At 43.1% G+C, this 21,054-nt stretch overlaps 1 protein-coding gene across 2 annotated transcripts in view; it reads right to left on the minus strand.

The window, feature by feature from the left end:
• Nucleotides 1–4,592: 4,592 nt before the first annotated feature.
• The window catches only part of LOC139407749 (bifunctional protein GlmU-like), a 32,254-nt gene continuing 15,792 nt past the window's right edge, over nucleotides 4,593–21,054 (minus strand). The window contains exons 3-4 of one of the 2 annotated variants that reach the window (XM_071151607.1): nucleotides 9,404–9,563; nucleotides 4,593–8,298 (exon numbers count right to left, since the gene is read on the minus strand). In XM_071151607.1, the coding sequence (XP_071007708.1) occupies nucleotides 8,210–8,298; nucleotides 9,404–9,563 (249 nt within the window). In that variant the 3' untranslated portion in view covers nucleotides 4,593–8,209. Of the gene's footprint in view, nucleotides 8,299–9,297; nucleotides 9,564–21,054 lie in introns of those variants that run through there. The other variant, XM_071151606.1, reaches the window with a different exon arrangement.

Genomic DNA, 21,054 nt, shown 5'->3' on the forward strand with positions numbered 1-21,054 from the left:
TGGTGTGTTTGGACCATGATAGTTCGTTGGTGATGTGGACACCAAGGAACTTGAAACTCTCGACCCGCTCCACTACAGCCCTGTCGATGTTAATGGGGGCCTGTTCGGCCCGCCTTTTCCTGTAGTCCACGATCATCTCCTTTGTCTTGCTCACATTGAGGAAGAGGTTGTTGTCCTGGCACCACACTGCCAGTTCTCTGACCTCCTCCCTATAGGCTGTCTCATCGTTGTCTGTGATCAGGCCTACACTGTTGTGTCATCAGAAAACTTAATGATGGTGTTGGAGTCGTGTTTGGCCACGCAGTCGTGGGTGAACAGGGAGTACAGGAGGGTACTAAGTACACACCCCTGAGGGGCCCCAGTGTTAAGGATCAGCGTGGCAGACCTGTTGTTGCCTACTCTTACCACCTGGGGGGGTGGCCCGACAGGAAGTCCAGGATCCAGTTGCAGAGGGAGGTGTTTAGTCCCAGGGTCCTTAGCTTAGTGATGAGCTTCGTGGGCACTATGGTGTTGAACGCTGAACTGTAGTCAATGAACAGCATTCTCACATAGGTGTTCCTTTTGTCCAGGTGGAAAAGGGCAGTGTGGAGTGCGATTGAGATCGCGTCAACTGAATAACATAAGGATAACTCAGAGTATGCTATTCTGTTCTTCTGAAACAGACTACATTTTCTTCATTTCATGTTTCTTTAGACCCGTCTAAAATAAATAATGGATTTATTGTGATGGTGTAGGCTATATTACATGGATTTATTAGGCTTTTTAAAATGTAGATGTTTCAAAATGCTATCTGGCCAAAAAGAGTATGACATGCCATAATCTTTTTGGCCAGAAAGCATCAGATACATGGTCTACATATAGTAAGACAGCGCCGTTTTTTCTCGCTCAGATGCTTTCTCCGTTGAGATAGTTTCGCAAGTGGCTGAAACTAAGGAAAGTTTGTGGGTGCACAGTACACTGTTTGGATGATGTATTTATGGCTACACATACATGTCCTCTGCCTGGGGGGGAGGGAGGTTATGCCCCGCTCATGACGCCGCTCGATGATGTGAGGCCTGAGGCCACTTCTGCCTATTGGTAAGTCCGTTACTACTGACCTAGAAAAAAGCATGGCTTACATTTTCCCCATTGAGTCCGTTCAATACTGTGACCTTGGGACTTGTGTGGCGGAGAGCAAATCCCTTTCATTTAAGTTTCTATTTGGGCCTCTACAGTGCGAATTGAAACAAGGTTGACTACCAACAATAATGAATAATGACAAGTCATTTAAAGAGGGTGGTGTGTGGGAACTACACGGCCACTGGCAAGGTTGGGGTTTTCAGCAACAAAAGCAGGAGCTTTGCTGCTCACAAGATTGTCTACTCTGGCCTTATATATATCCCCGCACCTCTCTGATTCAGAGGGGTTGGGTTAAATGCGGAAGACACATTTCAGTTGAATGCATTCAGTTGTACAACGAACTTGGTATCCCCCTCTCCTTATCCCTTTCCCTTATACCAGACTAGCCTGTGGTTATTGGCAATGCAGTCATATAGGCTAACCTTGGTCAAGACTGCCCCCACCTGGTAGAGTGTTGAACCAGCAGAGGATTGTCACTGATGCTCTCCCTGAGGACGGGCAGATTTTATTTGTCTAAGGTCATGAATTTAAATCTCCTGTGTGAAGGAGGTGGGTATAGTGTTGATGACTTGTTAAAACAGCATCATAATGAATCAGTCAATATACGGCACAGAGTCAACAGATCTCGGGCTGCCCAGATGTCCTCTCTCAGATGTGTTTGTGGAGGAGCTTAGGGCTCAGTCCAAACTGTGAAATCACATCGAAGATTACAAGCAACAACCCCACTCGAGTGAGGCCACACACCTAAATGAATAGGGATCGTCTTGGTCCTGCCTTGGGAATCTTGCTTTAGTTGGAATCCACATCGTAAAGTCGTAAAATGTGACGGATTCCCCAAATAATATGCCGTATTATATGAACGAAACAGAATAGCAGACTGCTAAGCAGACGTTTTACAGGAAGTGAAAGACTTCATAAAATAACAGAAACAAGAAAAAAATAGTAAGCAGAACTGATCACAATACATGGTGAGAGTTCTTGTGTATCTGCTTGCGCATGCGAGTCCTACTTTCACATTGTGTGTACTCATGAATATCTGTGCATAGTAGTGCGATCCACTTGATTAACTTTTGTGTGCCTAGCTGCTTTTCTACAGCAGTCGATGGGATCCATTCAGGCCTCAGATAAGTTCGCTCTGTCTGTCACAATAACGGTCTTTCAGCTGCCTATCTATCGAAGCTGTAATGGCCCTTTTCTTCCCCCGTCTGTGTGCCCTGCACATTCAGCTCCAGTCAGGTGGCCTTGGAGCATTAGGCCCAGTGGAGTCGCTATGTTCTATATTCAAGTATTCAATACTTTAATGTCCTTTCTGCACACATTTATCCCAGGTTTCTACGATTTATGTTTAGAAAGTCAACTAAGTATGGGCACAAGGTCCAACATGGGTTAACGCGGCTGTGTCGCTTCGGAGACCGGGTGTACAGGTTGCTCTTTGAACGTGGTCTTCTACTAGTCCCCTTTTACGTAGATTGTGCTGTGCAGTCTGGGAATGTAACGTTTGAGACCGCAGTGTGATCATGGACACATGCTTGAAAGCGATCCACAACCACAGTTCATTATTCCGCTTATCTCACGATTTTAGCATAGAAGTGTGTACTGTGCACAGTAAATAATACCCACTGTACAGGGCATTACTTTCACATGGGCCCCGGTCAAAAGTGGTACACTGTATTGGGAATAGGGTGCCGTTTGGGACGGAACCAGGCGGACACCATAACAACTTCTGTCCCCAATAAGTGATTTGTCAACTAAGTTATTCAGCCCGAGGCCAAAGCCCCGTGCTGTGATTTAAACAGATCTCCCTGTCATTAGGCCGGGAAACTTTGGCTTTGACATGAAAGCTACGTGATACCAGTAAGACAGTTCTGCCCAATCAGTGCCGGCACCCCAGGGGGGGTGATCATATTCCCCGCTCAGGGGACTTGCATATTGGTACTGCTCAGTTGGCACGTTTTTCTTGTTCTCTCAGTTCACAGCTAGATCAGAGACTGCTAAGCAGACGTGCGATAATGACATGGATTTGGTTGTGTTTAGGGGCCCACGGCAGGGGAGGTGGGGCACTAAGCAGCCAGAGCTACTGAACCTGCAACTGTAGACCATCTCATTATATCACTAATATGGCTCACAAACAAAGGCATCGATAAGGAAAAGTCACTAATGAGAAAACACACGCTAAATAGGAGCTCTCTGAACTGCCCTGGCTGCTTTCAACAGGCACACACACAACATCAACAGGCACACACAACATCAAACAGGCGCACACAACATCAACAGGCGCACACAACATCAACAGGCGCACACAACATCAACAGGCGCATACAACATCAACAGGCACACACAACATCAACACACTGACCGACACACACACGAACACAAAATGCAGGATATTTCACTTAGGCCTTCCGTTATCTTCTTCTTACTGCAGCTTTATCTATCCCTTGTAGAGGGACAATAATAACGATGATAAATAACTGGGAAGAAAAAGCCTTCAATGACTGAAGAAGAAAGGGCGATAGACCAATGACAGGACAGGAGAAACCAGGAGTCATACCATCGATCTACTTTGCCTTATCACAAAATCATGGCCTTCTTTGGGGAATTATACATCCAGGCCTACTGCATGTGCAATATTAACAAGAAACACGGATAGTTGTCGCCTATTACACATTCTGAGGATGGCAAACAATGCAAATGCTGTAAAAGAAAAATGGCAGCCAGAGATCGATTTAGCAGAGCAGAGGCTTCTGTTATGCCTCCTCCTAGCTGCCAAATTATTCCAGTCCCACTCATTCACTCCAAGCCCTCATCCCTAATCATCTGCCCACACCACTATGACTGCCAGCCACCGCTGCCTCTCTATACGCATGGAACAGGAAAGGGGGATTATTGCACAGTTTGCTGTGAATGAATGAGAGATCCTTCAAATGTAATGGTGCTCTTAAATGATTCATTAGCACAACCGTGTATTCAGGAGGGAAGAATTCACCCCTTTTTTTAGGAAATCTATCCAGATGTAAAATGAGGACACAGTGAAGGGGGCATTCACATTTAGTTCTGTTAGCCAGGGCATTGAGTGTAGGAACCAATAAATACTCTCTGGTTAATGATGTTGTCAGTGGGGATAATTTATGCTAGAGAGCAACACAAAAGAAGATTGTCCACAAATAACTATTGCTTTTTCCATCCTCATTAAGAAAGACTGAATGCTACTGTTTAGTGCCCGCAGCAGCAAAGCTACTCTTTGTCCCATTGATAGAGGCCATTGTGTGTACCGAATCTACGGACGACTGTGTCACGATTCCGGAAGCTATGAAACGGATGGAGGATGATAAGCCAATCAATCATTTAGCGTAGAGAGATTGATGCCTTTGGATTTCACAGCACAAAACTGTACTATAGTGACATCAGGCCTCATTCATTTACTAAAGTGTTTCCTTACTGTATGTGCAGTTTATTCTCAAATGAATACAACATTTTATTTATTTGATCCTTTATTTAACTTGGGAAGTTACTTTGAGATTGTTCTTTTTCAAGTGAGCCCTGAATGTAGGTCTTTAGTAGAGGGTTTAAAGTAGGGTAGGATTTAGGGTAAATGTACTTAAAATGTTTTTAACACAGTTTTTTTTGTTGTCATATTACTTACTCCCTTATACCATAAGATGTACAAAAATAAATAAAGAGCTTCTTAAATCGAAACCATAGATTGCACGCCTTCCATTATCAAGCTGTCATTTTATATGCACATTGAGCAGCATTACAGTTATTACATTTCTTCTTTATCACAATTCTCCTTGACCTCACCTGAAATGCATTTGTGAAATAGCTTTTAGTAATTGCATCCATTTCACTGTAGCTCATTGGTTTGGCGTTGAAGTGTTTTTTTTCCCCAACAAAATTCCAGCATGAATCTAGTCCCATGCAGTTGAAAGGGAAATGTGTAAATATGTAATACTTCCAACCAATTATCATCGGATAGTGCCTCCACATCAATGAAATTCATTTCCAATTATTTTCAAGACACAAATGATATATTTAACAGGCTCAACATGTCAAGGTACATTTCATTAGACCATTATACTGTATATTTGGAGACAAATCATTTTTGTCAGTCAGTAAAAAAGGACAGATTGCCTTCCAGTGGACTCTCAAAAGCATTTTGTTTAGTACTGTATAGCCGCCTCGGTCAAGTTCGATCTGCTCCGTGCTCTTGTCGCGGGGGAACAATAACAAGCTTCCTCCGCAGACAGAGGCTGTCGTGTACGTCAGTGGAGGCTGCTAAGGGGAGGACGGCATAATAACGGCTACGGCGAAGCGAATGGCATCAAAATGATGAATGTAATACCATTCCCCTCAAGCCATTACCATGAGCCCATCCTCCCCAATTAAGGTGCCAACAACCACCTGTGGTGTTTCGTGTAAGTCTCCAGGTAGAGTGCAACCTTCTGCAGGATCACCACAATCCAGACAGTGTGCCCCAGAGCAGAGAGAGCTCCAACCATGACCACCCCCAATCACAGTTAAACACAGTAGAGGGTGGAAAACTAAGCACTTTCTCTCTCACTCAGAAACACTAACACTACTAGTTGGACTTGGAGAGCAATGAAAACCAACAACACAGATCTCTGAACACTTACGGCAAGATCAATATGCTGCAGAACTGTAGCAAATCTTTAGATCTCAGGATGTAGATCAAACAGTATATCTCTTTCAAATCCAGAAACATCCGTTTGGGGTCACTGTTGCTCGCCTGCTCATTTGTCACAAAAGAGGACTTTGAGCTGCTTAGCAGTACGTGTAGCTAAAGCAGTCCCAGTGGGCACGGGGGCAGACCACCAACACATTCGGCCACCATGCTGTTTAAACAGATCAAAACAAAAGCACAAAGATGGTTGCCGCGGGAGCTCTCTAGTTCCCTCAACCTCTGGCTTGATTTGCTTCTACCCTGCAGGCATCTCGCTGTGTCCCCTTGGACTGGAACCATCCGTTATTGTGACACAGTAACAGTGACTAAATGCCCTTTTTGGGGAGAATATTCCAGTTGATTGTCCCTACTCCCAGTGGGCAGCTGTGTCAATACACATGTCTTTCTGGATTCTTACTGTTATATCAGCCTTCTGCATATTTTAGTGAAATTCTACATTAACATGACATTGTGTTATCATTATAAAATGATACCAAGAGAGACAAAGAGTTAGCTACCTCTTGAAGGAAAGAAATTCATACAAGAACATCGCCTGGTGTTGAGGGTAATCCACACAAAAAAACATGAGTGGTGACACTACAAATATGGCTTAAGAGAGGACATTAAAAAAGCCATGAACCAATGGCTCGTCTGATGTAAAAATGAAAAACTAAAATGGGATTTTTTTTTGTGACAGGATTAGCATTCCACCCCAAAGCGGGGATTGTTGGGGAGAGGGGTGCATGGCCACTTCAGCATGCCCGCTCAGAGCTGAAAGCACTGGGAGCCCAGTAGTAAGTGATGCTCCGGCTCATTTCAATGGGCACTTAGAGGCTCAGCCTCTCGTCCACATACTGTGAAAATGTATCTGTAGTGCTGCCCTGTGAGTAAGTGTGTATCCATGTGTCCCTTCGTCAATGTCAAAAACCTCGCTGTACCTATTGCTGTGCTTTGAGGCACTCTTCCGTCCTGCACACTTTGAGTTCATTTGGAACATGAACTATAGTACACACAAAATACAGCTCTCTCAGAATAGCACCATGTAAACTTTGAGTTGTGTGATGCAGTTAAATGTACAATATATTGATCACGGTTTCCTGCTTTAAAAAAAATAAAGTATAATGTAATGGGTTAGTTACAGTATGTTAAACTGCTTGCTTATTCCAACTCTAATTTTACTGCTCTAGCCCTTTGACTGTAATCCGAAACACAATCAACTGTCTCTCTAGAATCAGGATGCGGACCAAATGGCACCCTATTCCCTACATAGTGCACTACTTTTGACCAGAGACTATGGGCCCACTTTATAGGGAGTCGGGTGCCATTTGGAATGCATCCTCAGTCTAGCTTCCTCCTCCAGCCTACCAAGACTTTGCGGTGACTCATAAGCAGGAACCCACGACAAAAGCTATATAATCTATTGTATTGTTTCCAGCCCAATTCCATGTTGGGATCTATTACGATAAGACCGGTAATCAACACAGGGCCTTGATGGCCCACTCCTTCACTAGCCATTTGACATTTAAGAATGACAACAGGCACACCAGCAGGTGCCTGGAAGGGAAAAGCCAGAGAAGATGCATACAATGGATACAAATTTCCATGCTAAAAAATCTGTAAAATCCTTTAGGAAATGTGGTGAAGGGCTTAGTTATGTACCGTCTAGCTCCTATTTGAGTCATCATCAACACTCTGATCTGAAGAACAACTTAATGTAGCACTCGCTCAGTAAGCACTTACAACACATACAGGTATGCTTTCAATGTCACCCCTCTCTCCCTCCCTCTCTCCCTCCCTCCATCGGGCCTAAATAAAGCACATAGATCTATGTGAACCCTGCTCCATCAAAATGTTGTTACCACTCCCTGCCCACATACAACCATGTATCTGTCCCCTCAGACGGCCCTGCGCTAGCCTACTTTCTTCAGTCGGGCGGCTGGGGCTGTGTGGATGTCACTGCTAATCCTGGGGGAGTTCTCACATTGTGTCTCAGCAAACAGGCGGTCAGAGCCATTAAAAAGACATGCTTTGGTTAAACATCTATTAGCAGAACACTGCCCAGGCCCCTAGAGATTCTCCTATTGGTCAGAACGACTCCACGCTCAGGGGAGGGAGGGTTTCTGTTCGAAACGATTTCTCCCACAGCTGTTCGGTGTTACATCATTAGTCATCTGCTCCATAGAAAGTGTTACCGTCCAAAGGTTCTCTATGGAGGCTGTATTTGGGGATCGTCAGTTCACATTAGCAGAGGAAAGGTGGAAGAAAATAATACATAACTACTGTGAAATGGCTGTTTTCCTATCAATTTTACAACCTCCCAGTGAACAAAAGAGCCAAACCCAACATCTACATGTGGAAACTGGAAGAGACAACAAAATGGAAGCGTGCTCTCTCCAGTTGGCTGTTCCGTCAGCTGTTGACATATGCTACAAACATCCTTATGGTATTGCCAGCGCTCTCCAAGGACTGCTCTGGTGAAGACCACTGTTCACTGGTGGCTGTATGTGTGGGGGAGAATAAGAACACTAAGCTTAAGAAAGTGACCAAGAAGCGGGTTAGATTAGGGAGATGTGCTGTATTAAGGCTGGTCTTGGTGAACATAGTATACAACATTACAAAAGCGTAATAAGAGTGTAGTAAACGACAAAGACAAAGCTGTCTCCAAATATCTGGTATAAAGTGTTACACTGCCATTGTACACAAGCAGAATGAATTAAATATCATTACAATCTATTTATATTAAACTGCTAGAGGAGAAGATAATTTCTATTAGACATCCAAACACTCCCATCCATATGAATTTAGTCAGTGAAGCATTTTTTTGGGGGGGGGGGGGGGGGCTCTATACTCCAGCATTTTGGATTTGAGATCAAATGTTTCATATTACTTGAAGCACTTTGAGATTCTATGAAAAGCGCTACAGAAGTTTAATAAATGAAAATGCTAACCTGCTATTGGTAATGGTGAGAGGTTAGCGTGTTTTGTTGTAGCCTCTGTAACCTTCTCGATCGTCATTATTCCTGGTTCTCTCCTGATTTTTCTTAATCGTGGCATTTACAGGATTCATTTAGAAGTGTTGAGAAACATCTTATCTATTCACTTAGAATAGATAACTACTCCAGACATCATTCACCATTCAGTTCCTATTGGGCAAAACGCAACCAAAACCAACTGCAAATGCATCCATCGAGTTTGTAGGGTCACCAGATTGATGTAATCATTGTGTACTAGGAATATAGGACCAAATGCTAAACTTCAGACCACTTCAATACCCTATAAGTGAATTTGTCCAAATACTTATGACTTCTTTAAAATGGGGCAACTTGATACATGAAGTGTTTTCATATCTTAACAGTAAAACAGAAAAGGTGACATTCTGTACTGTCGCCTCATAGGAAACATTTGATCATAAATCCAAAATTCTGGATTACAGAGAAATAATTTTAAAAATGCTTCACTGTCCAAATAAATATGGAGGTGAGTATAGGAGAATAAAGGCCTCCTCCTTCGTCTAGTTCTTTTCAGAGCGGGATTGGATGACCAGCTCAGGGAAGCCTGTGCGATGGTCCATCTGTCTGTCAAACAGCAGATCAGAGGCCTCACCGATGACCACCTCAGCCGTGGTGAACACCTCCAGGTCTCCCAGTACATGTCCTCCCAATGTCTTCCCCTCCTTGTCGGCCAGGCAGATGTGGAGGTGAGCCTCCTTGTTCAACGTGCCCACCAGGGACACGATCTCAAAGCGCTCGTCAAGATGGATCACCTGGAAACAGGTTGGAGGAAAAAAACAACTTAGGGTGGTAAAACAAGGTTATTACAGTGCCTTCGGAAAGTATTCAGACCCCTTGACTTTTTCCCACATTTTGTAATGTTACAGCCTTATTATAAAATGCATTAATGTTTTTTTATTTTTTTATCTACTCACAATACCCCATAATGACAAAATGAAAACAGGTTTTTAGAAATTTGTAAAAAAACAAACCCAAATACATTATTTACATAAGTATTCAGAACCTTTGCTATGAGACTCTAAATTGAGCTCAGGTGCATCCTGTTTCCAATGATCGTACTTGAGATGTTCCTACAACTTGATTGGAATCCACCTGTGGTAAATTCAATTGATTGGACATGATTTGGAAAGGCACATACCTGTCTATATAAAGGTCCCAGATGACAGTGCACGTCAGGAAAAAAAAATAAAAAAATAAAACAAGCCATGAGGTCTATTTACTATACAGGATTACAGTCTATTTTCGTAATTTCCGGTCACAACTTGCAGACTTGTTGACGTGTTGCTGTGCGTTCTGTTGCCAACCTTACTTTGCTACCTGACAACTTTACGGTTTTTACTTTTTAATTACCGTTTATATTTTTTGTTTTTCCCTCACTCAACTTTTTCACTCCGGACAAGGTTCGTCAGGACTTCCAACAGCCGATGCTAAGTAGTAACATTAACATGATGCCTTCTAATTGCAGTCGCTGTACTCATAATATATAGGAAAACGATCGCCTTACGGCGAGGATAGCTGTGCTGCGAGCCCAGCTTCAGACGCAATCTTTAGGCAAGGGTAATTTCAGTGTAGGAAAGGATGAAACAGCATCTGTGCCACCAGTAAGTACAGATAGTAACGTTAGTACAAATCCCCTCGCACGGTCCCTGCAGCCGGACAACTTTCTCATGGCTTCTGAAGGGAAATGCTGTAGGAATGCTCAACCGGTGCCGCTCATTCAGCTGACAGAAACTTTCAACCGGTTCTCCCCATTAAGCAGCGAGTCGGAGTCTGAGGCCAAGCCTTCGCTGGTCTCTACTCCTCCCGTTACGGGGTCTGAGACGCCGAAGGCTCCCACCATTAGCTCTGACAAATTGAAAACACTAGTCATTGGCGACTCCATTACCCAAAACTAATCATCCAGCGATCATACACTGTTTACCAGGGGGCAGGGCTACCGATGTTAAGGCTAATCTGAAGATGGTGCTGGCTAAGGCTAAAACTGGCGAGTGTAGAAAGTATAGAGATATTGTTATCCACGTCGGCACAATGATGTTAGGATGAAACAGTCAGAGGTCACCAAGCGCAACATAGCTTCAGCGTGTAAATCAGCTAGAAAGATGTTTCTGCATCGAGTAATTGTCTCTGGCCCCCTCCCAGTTAGGGGGAGTGATGAGCTCTACAGCAGAGTCTCACAAGTCAATCGCTGGTTGAAAACAGTTTTCTGCCCCTCCCAAAAGATAGAATTTGTAGATAATTGGCCCTCTTTCTGGGACTCACCCACAAACAGGACCAAGCCTGGCCTGCTGAGGAGTAACAGACTCCATCCTAGCTGGAGGGGTGCTCTCATCTTATCTACCAACATAGACAGGGCTCTAACTCCTCTAGCTCCACAAAGCCATCCTCTCTTGGGGGATGCTGCTTTTTAGTTAGCTTTGCGACAGTATCAAAAATTAATTTTGGATCGTTCTGTTAGCCAGCCTGCCAGCTTAGTGGAGTCAGCTTAGCTATCCCCTATCCTCATTGAGACCGTGTCTGTGCCTCGACCTAGGTTGGGCAAAACTAAACATGGCGGTGTTCGCCTTAGCAATCTCACTAGAATAAAGACCTCCTCCATTCCTGCCATTATTGAAAGAGATCATGATACCTCACATCTCAAAATAGGGCTACTTAATGTTAGATCCCTCACTTCAAAGGCAGTTATAGTCAATTAACTAATCACTGATCATATTCTTGATGTGATTGACCTGACTGAAACATGGCTTAAGCCTGATGAATTTACTGTGTTAAATGAGGCCTCACCTCCTGGTTACACCAGTGACCATATCCCCTGTGCATCGCAAAGGCGGAGGTGTTGCTAACATTTACGATAGCAAATTTCAATTTACAAAAAAATAAATATGTTTTTGTCTTTTGAGCTTCTGGGCCATATACAGTGCTCCTCACTGAGTTCCCTGAATTCCTGTCGGACCTTGTAGTCATAGCAGATAATATTCTATTTTTTTATTTTAATATTCACATGGAAAAGTCCAGACTCACTCCAAAAGGCTTTCGGAGCCATCATCGACTCAGTGGGTTTTGTCCAACATGTCTCTGGACCTACTCACTGTCAGTCATACTCTGGACCTAATTTTGTCCCATGGAATAAATGTTGTGGATCTTAATGTTTTTCCTCATAATCCTGGACTATCGGACCACCATTTTATTACATTTGCAATCGCAACAAATAATCTGCTCAGACCCCAACCAAGGAGCATCAAAAGTTGTGCTATAAATTCTCAGACAACCCAAATATTCCTTGATGCCCTTCCAGACTACCTCTGCCTACCCAAGAACGTCAGAGGACAAAAATCAGTTAACCACCTAACTGAGGAACTCAATTTAACCTTGCGCAATACCCTAGATGCAGTTGCACCCCTAAAAACAAAAAACATTTGTCATAAGAAACTAGCTCCCTGGTATACAGAAAATACCCGAGCTCTGAAGCAAGCTTCCAGAAAATTGGAATGGAAATGGCGTCACACCAAACTGGAAGTCTTCCGACTAGCTTGGAAAGACAGTACCATGCAGTATCGAAGAGCCCTTACTGCTGCTCGATCATACTATTTTCCAACTTAATTGAGGAAAATAAGAAGGATCCGAAATGTATTTTTGATACTGTCGCAAACCTATCTAAAAAGCAGCATTCCCCAAGAGAGGATGGCTTTCACTTCAGCAGTAATAAATTCATGAACTTCTTTGAGGAAAAGAAAGCAAATTACGGACTCCTCTTTAAATCTGCGTATTCCTCCAAAGCTCAGTTGTCCTGAGTCTGCACAACTCTGCCAGGACCTAGGATCAAGAGAGACACTCAAGTGTTTCAGTACTATATATCTTGACACAATGATGACACAATCATGGCCTCTAAACCTTCAAGCTGCATACTGGACCCTATTGCAACTAAACTTCTGAAAGAGCTGCTTCCTGTGCTTGGCCCTCCTATGTTGAACATAATAAACGGCTCTCTATCCACCGGATGTGTACCAAACTCACTAAAAGTGGCAGTAATAAAGCCTCTCTTGAAAAAGCCAAACCTTGACCCAGAAAATATTTTAAAAACTATCGGCCTATATTTAATCTTCCATTCCTCTCAAATAGAAAAAGCTGTTGCGCAGCAACTCACTGCCTTCCTGAAGACAAACAATGTATACGAAATGCTTCAGTCTGGTTTTAGACCTCATCATAGCACTGAGACTGCACTTGTGAAGGTGGTAAATGACCTTTTAATGGCGTCAGACCGAGGCTCTGCATCTGTCCTCGTGCTCCTAGACCTTAGTGCTGCTTTTGATACCATCGATCACCACATTTTTGGAGAGATTGGAAACCCAAATTGGTCTACACGGACAAGTTCTGGCCTGGTTTAGATCTTATCTGTCGGAACGATATCAGTTTGTCTCTGTGAATGGTTTGTCCTCTGACAAATCAACTGTAAATTTTGGTGTTCCTCAAGGTTCCGTTTTAGGACCACTATTGTTTTCACTATATATTTTTACCTCTTGGGGATGTCATTCGAAAACATAATGTTAACTTTCACTGCTATGCGGATGACACACAGCTGTACATTTCAATGAAACATGGTGAAGCCCCAAAATTGCCCTCGCTAGAAGCCTGTGTTTCAGACATAAGGAAGTGGATGGCTGCAAACTTTCTACTTTAAAACTCTGACAAAACAGAGATGCTTGTTCTAGGTCCCAAGAAACAAAGAGATCTTCTGTTGAATCTGACAATTAATCTTGATGGTTGTACAGTCGAGTTACTCTGGACCCTGATCTCTCTTTTGAAGAACATATCAAGACTGTTTCAAGGACAGCTTTTTTCCATCTACGTAACATTGCAAAAATCTGAAACTTTCTGTCCAAAAATGATACAGAAAAATTCATCCATGCTTTTGTTGCTTCTAGGTTAGACTACTGTGCAATGGTCTACTTTCCGGCTACCCGGAAAAAGCACTAAATAAACTTCAGTTAGTGCTAAATACAGCTGCTAGAATCCTGACTTGAACCAAAAAATTTGATCATATTACTCCAGTGCTAGCCTCCCTACACTGGCTTCCTGTTAAGACAAGTGCTGATTTCAAGGTTTTACTGCTAACCTACAAAGCATTACATGGGCTTGCTCCTACCCATCTTTCCGATTTGGTCCTGCCGTACATACCTACACGTACTCTACGGTCACAAGACGCAGGCCTCCTAATTGTCCCTAGAATTTCTAAGCAAACAGCTGGAGGCAGGGCTTTCTCCTATAGAGCTCCATTTTTATGAATGGTCTGCCTACCCATGTGAGAGACGCAGACTCGGTCTCAACCTTTAAGTCTTTACTGAAGACTCATCTCTTCAGTAGGTCATATGGTTGAGTGTAGTCTGGCCCAGGAGTGTGAAGGTGAACGGAAAGGCTTTGGAGCAACAAACCACCCTTGCTGTCTCTGCCTGGCCGGTTCCCCTCTCTCCACTGGGATTCTCTGCCTCTAACCCTATTACAGGGGCTGAGTCACTGGCTTACTGGTGCTCTTCCATGCCGTCCCTAGGAGGGGTGCGTCACTTGAGTGGGTTGAGTCACTGATGTGATCTTCCTGTCTGGGTTGGCGCCCCCCTTGGGTTGTGCCGTGGCGGAGATCTTTGTGGGCTATACTCGGCCTCGTCTCAGGATGGTAAGTTGGTGGTTGAAGATATCCCTCTAGTGGTGTGGGGGCTGTGCTTTGGCAAAGTGGGTGGGGTTATATCCTGCCTGTTTGGCCCTGTCCGGGGGTATCATCAGATGGGGCCACAGTGTCTCCTGACCCCTCCTGTCTCAGTCTCCAGTATTTATGCTGCAGTAGTTTGTGTCGGGGGGCTAGGGTCAGTCTGTTATATCTGGAGTACTTCTCTCCTGTCTTATCCGGTGTCCTGTGTGAATTTAAGTATGCTCTCTCTAATTCTCTCTCTCTCTGAGGACCTGAGCCCTAGGACCATGCCTCAGGACTATCTAGCATGATGACTCCATGCTGTCCCCAGTCCACCTGGCCGTGCTACTGCACCAGTTTCAACTGTTCTGCCTGCGGCTATGGAACCCTGACCTGTTCACTGGACGTGCTACATGTCCCAGACCTGCTGTTTTCAACTCTCTAGAGACAGCAGGAGCGGTAGAGATACTCTTAATGATCGGCTATGAAAAGCCAACTGACATTTACTCCTGAGGTGCTGACTTGTTGCACCCTCGACAACTACTGTGATTATTATTATTTGACCATGCTGGTCATTTATGAACATTTCAACATCTTTGCCATGTTCTGTTATAATCTCCACCCGGCACAGCCATAAGAGTACTGGCCACCCCTCATAGCCTGGTTCCTCTCTAGGTTTCCTCCTAGATTTTGGCCTTTTTAGGGAGTTTTTCCTAGCCACAATGCTTCTACACCTGCATTGCTTGCTGTTTGGGGTTGTAGGCTGGGTTTCTTTACAGCACTTTGAGATATCAGCTGATGTAAAAAGGGCTATAAAAATACATTTGATTTGATTTGAAATTGTCCGTAGAGCTCCAAGACAGGATTGTGCCGAAGCACAGATCTGGGGAAGGGTACCAAAAAATGTCTGCAGCATTAAAGGTCCCCAAGAACACACTGGCCTCCATCATTCTAAAATGGAAGAAGTTTGGAACCACCAAGACTCTTCCTAGAGGTCACTGCCCGGCCAAACTGAGCAATCGGGGGAGAAGGTCACTCTGACAGCACTCTAGAGTTCCTCTACGGAGATGGGAGAACCTTCCAGAAGGACAACCATCTCTACAGCACTCCACCAATCAGGCCTTTATGGTAGAGTTTCCAGACAGAAGCCACTCCTCAGTGAAAGGCACATGACAGCCCGCTTGGGGTTTGCCAAAAGGCATCTAAAGGACTTTCAGACCATGAGAAACAAGATTATCTGATCTGATGAAACCAAGGTTAAATTCTTTGGCCTGAATGCCAAGCATCACATCTGGAGGAAACATTGCACCATGGTGGTGGCAGCATCATGTTGTGAGGATGTTTTTCAGTGGCAGGGACTGGGAGACTAGTCAGGATCGAGGCAAAGATTAACAGAGCAAAGTACTGAGAGATCCTTGATGAAAACCTGCTCCAGAGAGCTCAGGACCTTAGACTGGGGCAGAGGTTCACCTTCCAACAGAACAACAACCCTAAGCACACAGCCAAGACAACGCAGTGGCTTTGGGACAAGTCTCTGAATGTCCTTGAGTGGCCTAGCCAGAGCCCAGACTTGAACCCAATAGAACAACTCTGGAGAGACCTGAAAATAGCTGTGCAGCAACACTCTTCATCCAACCTGACAGAGCTTGAGAGAATCTGCAGAGAAGAATGGGAGAAACTCCCAAATAAAGGTGTGCCAAGCTTGTAGCGTCATATCTAAGAAGCCTCGAGGTTGTAATCACTGTCAAAGGTGCTTCAACAAAGTACTGAGTAAAGGGTCTGAATGCTTATGTAAATGTGATATTTCAATGTTTTTTATTTATTAGCAAACAATTTGCAAAAACCTGTTTTTGCTGTAATTATGGGGTATTGTGTGTAGATTGAGAAATCAATTCTAGAATAAGGCTAATGTAACAAAATTTGAAAAAAGTCAAGGGGTCTGAATACATTAAGGCACTGTATAGTAAACTTAAATTGAAACTAAAATGAAAGCTAATCAAACAGTATTTAGTAAATAATTAACAAACCTGTTTGAAAAACTAAAACTGTATTGTAACGGTTTACCTCCAAAACAAACTCAAATAAAATCCACTGGAGGTCGACCGATTATGATTTTTCAACGCCGATACCGATTATTGGAGGACCAAAAAAAGCCGATACCGATTAATCTGACAATTTATTTGTAATAATGACAATTACAACAATACTGAATGAACACTTATTTGAAATGAATACATCAATAAAATCAATTTAGCCTCAAATAAATAATGAAACATGTTCAATTTTGTTTAAATCATGCAAAAACAACGTGTTGGAGAAGAAAGTAAAAGTGCAATATGGGCCATGTAAGAAAGCTAACATTTAAGTTCCTTGCTCAGAACATGAGAACATATGAAAACTGGTGGTTCCTTTTAACATGAGTCTTCAATATACCCAGGTAAGAAGTTTTAGGTTGTAGTTATTATAGGAATTATAGGACTATTTCTCTCTATACCATTTGTATTTCATTAACCTTTGACTATTGCATGTTCTTATAGCACTTCAGTATTGCCAGTGTAACAGTATAGCTTCCGTACCTCTCCTCGCTCCTACCTGGGCTCGAACCAGGAACACAATGACAACAGCCACCCTCGAAGCAGCGTTACCCATCGCTCCACAAAAGCTGCGGCCCTTGCAGAGCAAGGGGAACAACCACTCCAAGTCTCAGAGCGAGTGACGTTTGAAACGCTATTATCGTGCACCCCGCTAACTAGCTAGCCATTTCACATCAGTTACATGAGCCTAATCTCGGGAGTTGATTGGCTTGAAATCATAAACAGCTGCTGGCAAACGCACGAAAGTGCTGTTTGAATGAATGCTTACGAGCCTGCTGGTGCCTACCATCACTCAGTCAGACTGCTCTATCAAATCATAGACTTAGTTATAACATGATAACACAGAGAAATACAAGCCTTAGGTCATTAATATGGTCAAATCCAGAAACTATCATCTCGAAAACAAGACGTTTAAAACAACGTTTATTCTTTCAATGAAATATGGAACCGTTCTGTATTTTATCTAATGGGTGGCATCCATAAGTCTAAATATTCCTGTTACATTGCACAACCTTCAATGTTATGTCATAATTACGTAAAACACAAGAAAGTATAAATAAGTTATCGGTGAATTCAACTTCAATATGCGCAGCTTTCATGTGTCCCGTTTACAGCGCGCAGCGGAGGGAAAGTGTACAGACATGCCACGGTCCTAGCTAGGCTACTAAAATGTTGCAGTCTGGCTTGGGTTTTTAATGGTTAACAATGAATAACCCACAAAAAATCAACAAAACAGCATGCAAAGGAGAAATATGTAGGCCTATTACAGCAACATTTGAGAAGTAGCCTAGGCCGGCTACTCAACTACAATACATGTTGTGTGCCCGATACAGTAACGCTGCATTCAATTGCACAGGTGATTTTACAGTTGGCACTATGCATTGGGGCAGGTAGTGTTCTCCTGGCATCCGACAAACCCAAATTCGTCCATCGGACTGCTAGATGGTGAAGTTTGATTCATCACTCCAGAGAACGCGTTTCCACTGTTTGAGTCCAATTGCAGCGAGGTTTACACCACTCCAGGTGACACTTGGCATCTACGTCTTTGTTATTTGGAGTTATTAAATACTTCTCGATTAAGGTCGCAGCATATTCTGCACAAATGATGTATATTTTTCGTACGTGGACATTATACAAGGGCTATATTTAATCAAATAAAACAAAGGCCAGTTTGGGTCGCAGTTGCAATTTTTGTAAAGACAACTAGGTTACGTCTGGCCCGTGAATTCCTTGTGTTTTTTTTTAATATGGCCGTGCGCTGATTCGACTTTGACACACCTGGGCTAGCGTATCCATTTACGTAGCTAGCTATTTATTTAGAATGCTAAAAACACGGGAGACTAACTTTAGCTAGCTAGCTGCTGGGAGGATGTCATTTGAGGAGTGGGTGAGTGACCGATTTGTTACCCTCATCGTTTTTTTCGGTGGCTACAGCTAGAGATGCAGGTGTCATTTGGTTAGCTAGAAAAATGTCAATCGCTTTGCTAGCTGAAGTTAGCTAGATATGTTAGCATATCTTAGTTATTTGGCATCGATCAAATGGACGGGCAGGCAAGTTCCCATTCAGTTGTCAAAACGTGGGTTGGAAACAAGCATGCATTGGCAGGCAAGCTGCATAAGGACGAGCAGGATACTATTCCCCATTGTTGATCAGTGCAATTTTGATGGCCCAACAGGCTGAAAAAGTTTGAGAGGGTTTATCTAATGTTCCCCTGTGAGATTTGAGCTAATCTCGCTCTGGCTAGCATTAGTTGTTGATGTGCATAGGCAACTGAGGGAGAGCTTACCTTTTCATGGTTGTATAACGAATAGGACTGTGATGTTCTCAAATGTCAGAGGACTCCTGTGGTACATATTTGACATACTTGCAGAAATCCGTTCAGGTGGCGTGTGGAGTTCTAAATGGTCTAAAATCTTGCTGTTGTTACTGCCTGTAAACAGACAGTCCAGTTCAAAGTGAATGATGGCAGGCCCCTATAGCAAATTGCTTATTTGCATACAGGCCTACTGTAGCTCTGATTGGCTATGGTCTGCGTAGACTCCAGCCCTGGTCTAGACATGTATTTATTAGGTTTTATTTACTGCAGTGTCTACTTGTCCAAACGCACAGCCGTGTTCCCACTCTATTGCCACAGAATGTTCACAAATGCCTTACTATACGTCCTATCCAAACATTAAAACGTTAAAATGACCATATATACAGTGCCTTGCGAAAGTATTCGGCCCCCTTGAACTTTGCAACCTTTTGCCACATTTCAGGCTTCAAACATAAAGATATAAAACTGTATTTTCTTGTGAAGAATCAACAACAAGTGGGACACAATCATGAAGTGGAACGACATTTATTGGATATTTCAAACTTTTTTAACAAATCAAAAACTGAAAAATTGGGCGTGCAAAATTATTCAGCCCCTTTACTTTCAGTGCAGCAAACTCTCTCCAGAAGTTCAGTGAGGATCTCTGAATGATCCAATGTTGACCTAAATGACTAATGATGATAAATACAATCCACCTGTGTGTAATCAAGTCTCCGTATAAATGCACCTGCACTGTGATAGTCTCAGAGGTCCGTTAAAAGCGCAGAGAGCATCATGAAGAACAAGGAACACACCAGGCAGGTCCGAGATACTGTTGTGAAGAAGTTTAAAGCCGGATTTGGATACAAAAAGATTTCCCAAGCTTTAAACATCCCAAGGAGCACTGTGCAAGCGATAATATTGAAATGGAAGGAGTATCAGACCACTGCAAATCTACCAAGACCTGGCCGTCCCTCTAAACTTTCAGCTCATACAAGGAGAAGACTGATCAGAGATGCAGCCAAGAGGCCCATGATCACTCTGGATGAACTGCAGAGATCTACAGCTGAGGTGGGAGACTCTGTCCATAGGACAACAATCAGTCGTATATTGCACAAATCTGGCCTTTATGGAAGAGTGGCAAGAAGAAAGCCATTTCTTAAAGATATCCATAAAAAGTGTTGTTTAAAGTTTGCCACAAGCCACCTGGGAGACACACCAAACATGTGGAAGAAGGTGCTCTGGTCAGATGAAACCAAAATTGAACTTTTTGGCAACAATGCAAAACGTTATGTTTGGCGTAAAAGCAACACAGCTGAACACACCATCCCCACTGTCAAACATGGTGGTGGCAGCATCATGGTTTGGGCCTGCTTTTCTTCAGCAGGGACAGGGAAGATGGTTAAAATTGATGGGAAGAGGGATGGAGCCAAATACAGGACCATTCTGGAAGAAAACCTGATGGAGTCTGCAAAAGACCTGAGACTGGGACGGAGATTTGTCTTCCCAACAAGACAATGATCCAAAACATAAAGCAAAATCTACAATGGAATGGTTCAAAAATAAACATATCCAGGTGTTAGAATGGCCAAGTCAAAGTCCAGACCTGAATCCAATCGAGAATCTGTGGAAAGAACTGAAAACTGCTGTTCACAAATGCTCTTCATCCAACCTCACTGAGCTCGAAGCTGTTTTGCAAGGAGGAATGGGAAAAAATGTCAGTCTCTCGATGTGCAAAACTGATAGAGACATACCCCAAGCGACTTACAGCTGTAATCGCAGCAAAAGGTGGCGCTACAAAGTATTAACTTAAGGGGGCTGAATAATTTTGCACGCCCAATTTTTCAGTTTTTGATTTGTTAAAAAAGTTTGAAATATCCAATAAATGTCGTTCCACTTCATGATTGTGTCCCACTTGTTGTTGATTCTTCACAAAAAAATACAGTTTTATATCTTTATGTTTGAAGCCTGAAATGTGGCAAAAGGTCGCAAAGTTCAAGGGGGCCAAATACTTTTGCAAGGCACTGTAAGTGCTCTTTTGTCTGATTTAAAAAATATAAAACAGTAGTAACAGTATACACCACCAGGAAGAATGACTACTTTTAATTTTTTAATTTTTTATGTATGAACAGATTTTAATAAGATTTTAATAAGCTTGTTGTTGCTAAAACGCTGT

This window comes from Oncorhynchus clarkii, chromosome 4 (genome assembly GCF_045791955.1).
Source record: "Oncorhynchus clarkii lewisi isolate Uvic-CL-2024 chromosome 4, UVic_Ocla_1.0, whole genome shotgun sequence".
Lineage (NCBI taxonomy): Eukaryota > Metazoa > Chordata > Actinopteri > Salmoniformes > Salmonidae > Oncorhynchus > Oncorhynchus clarkii.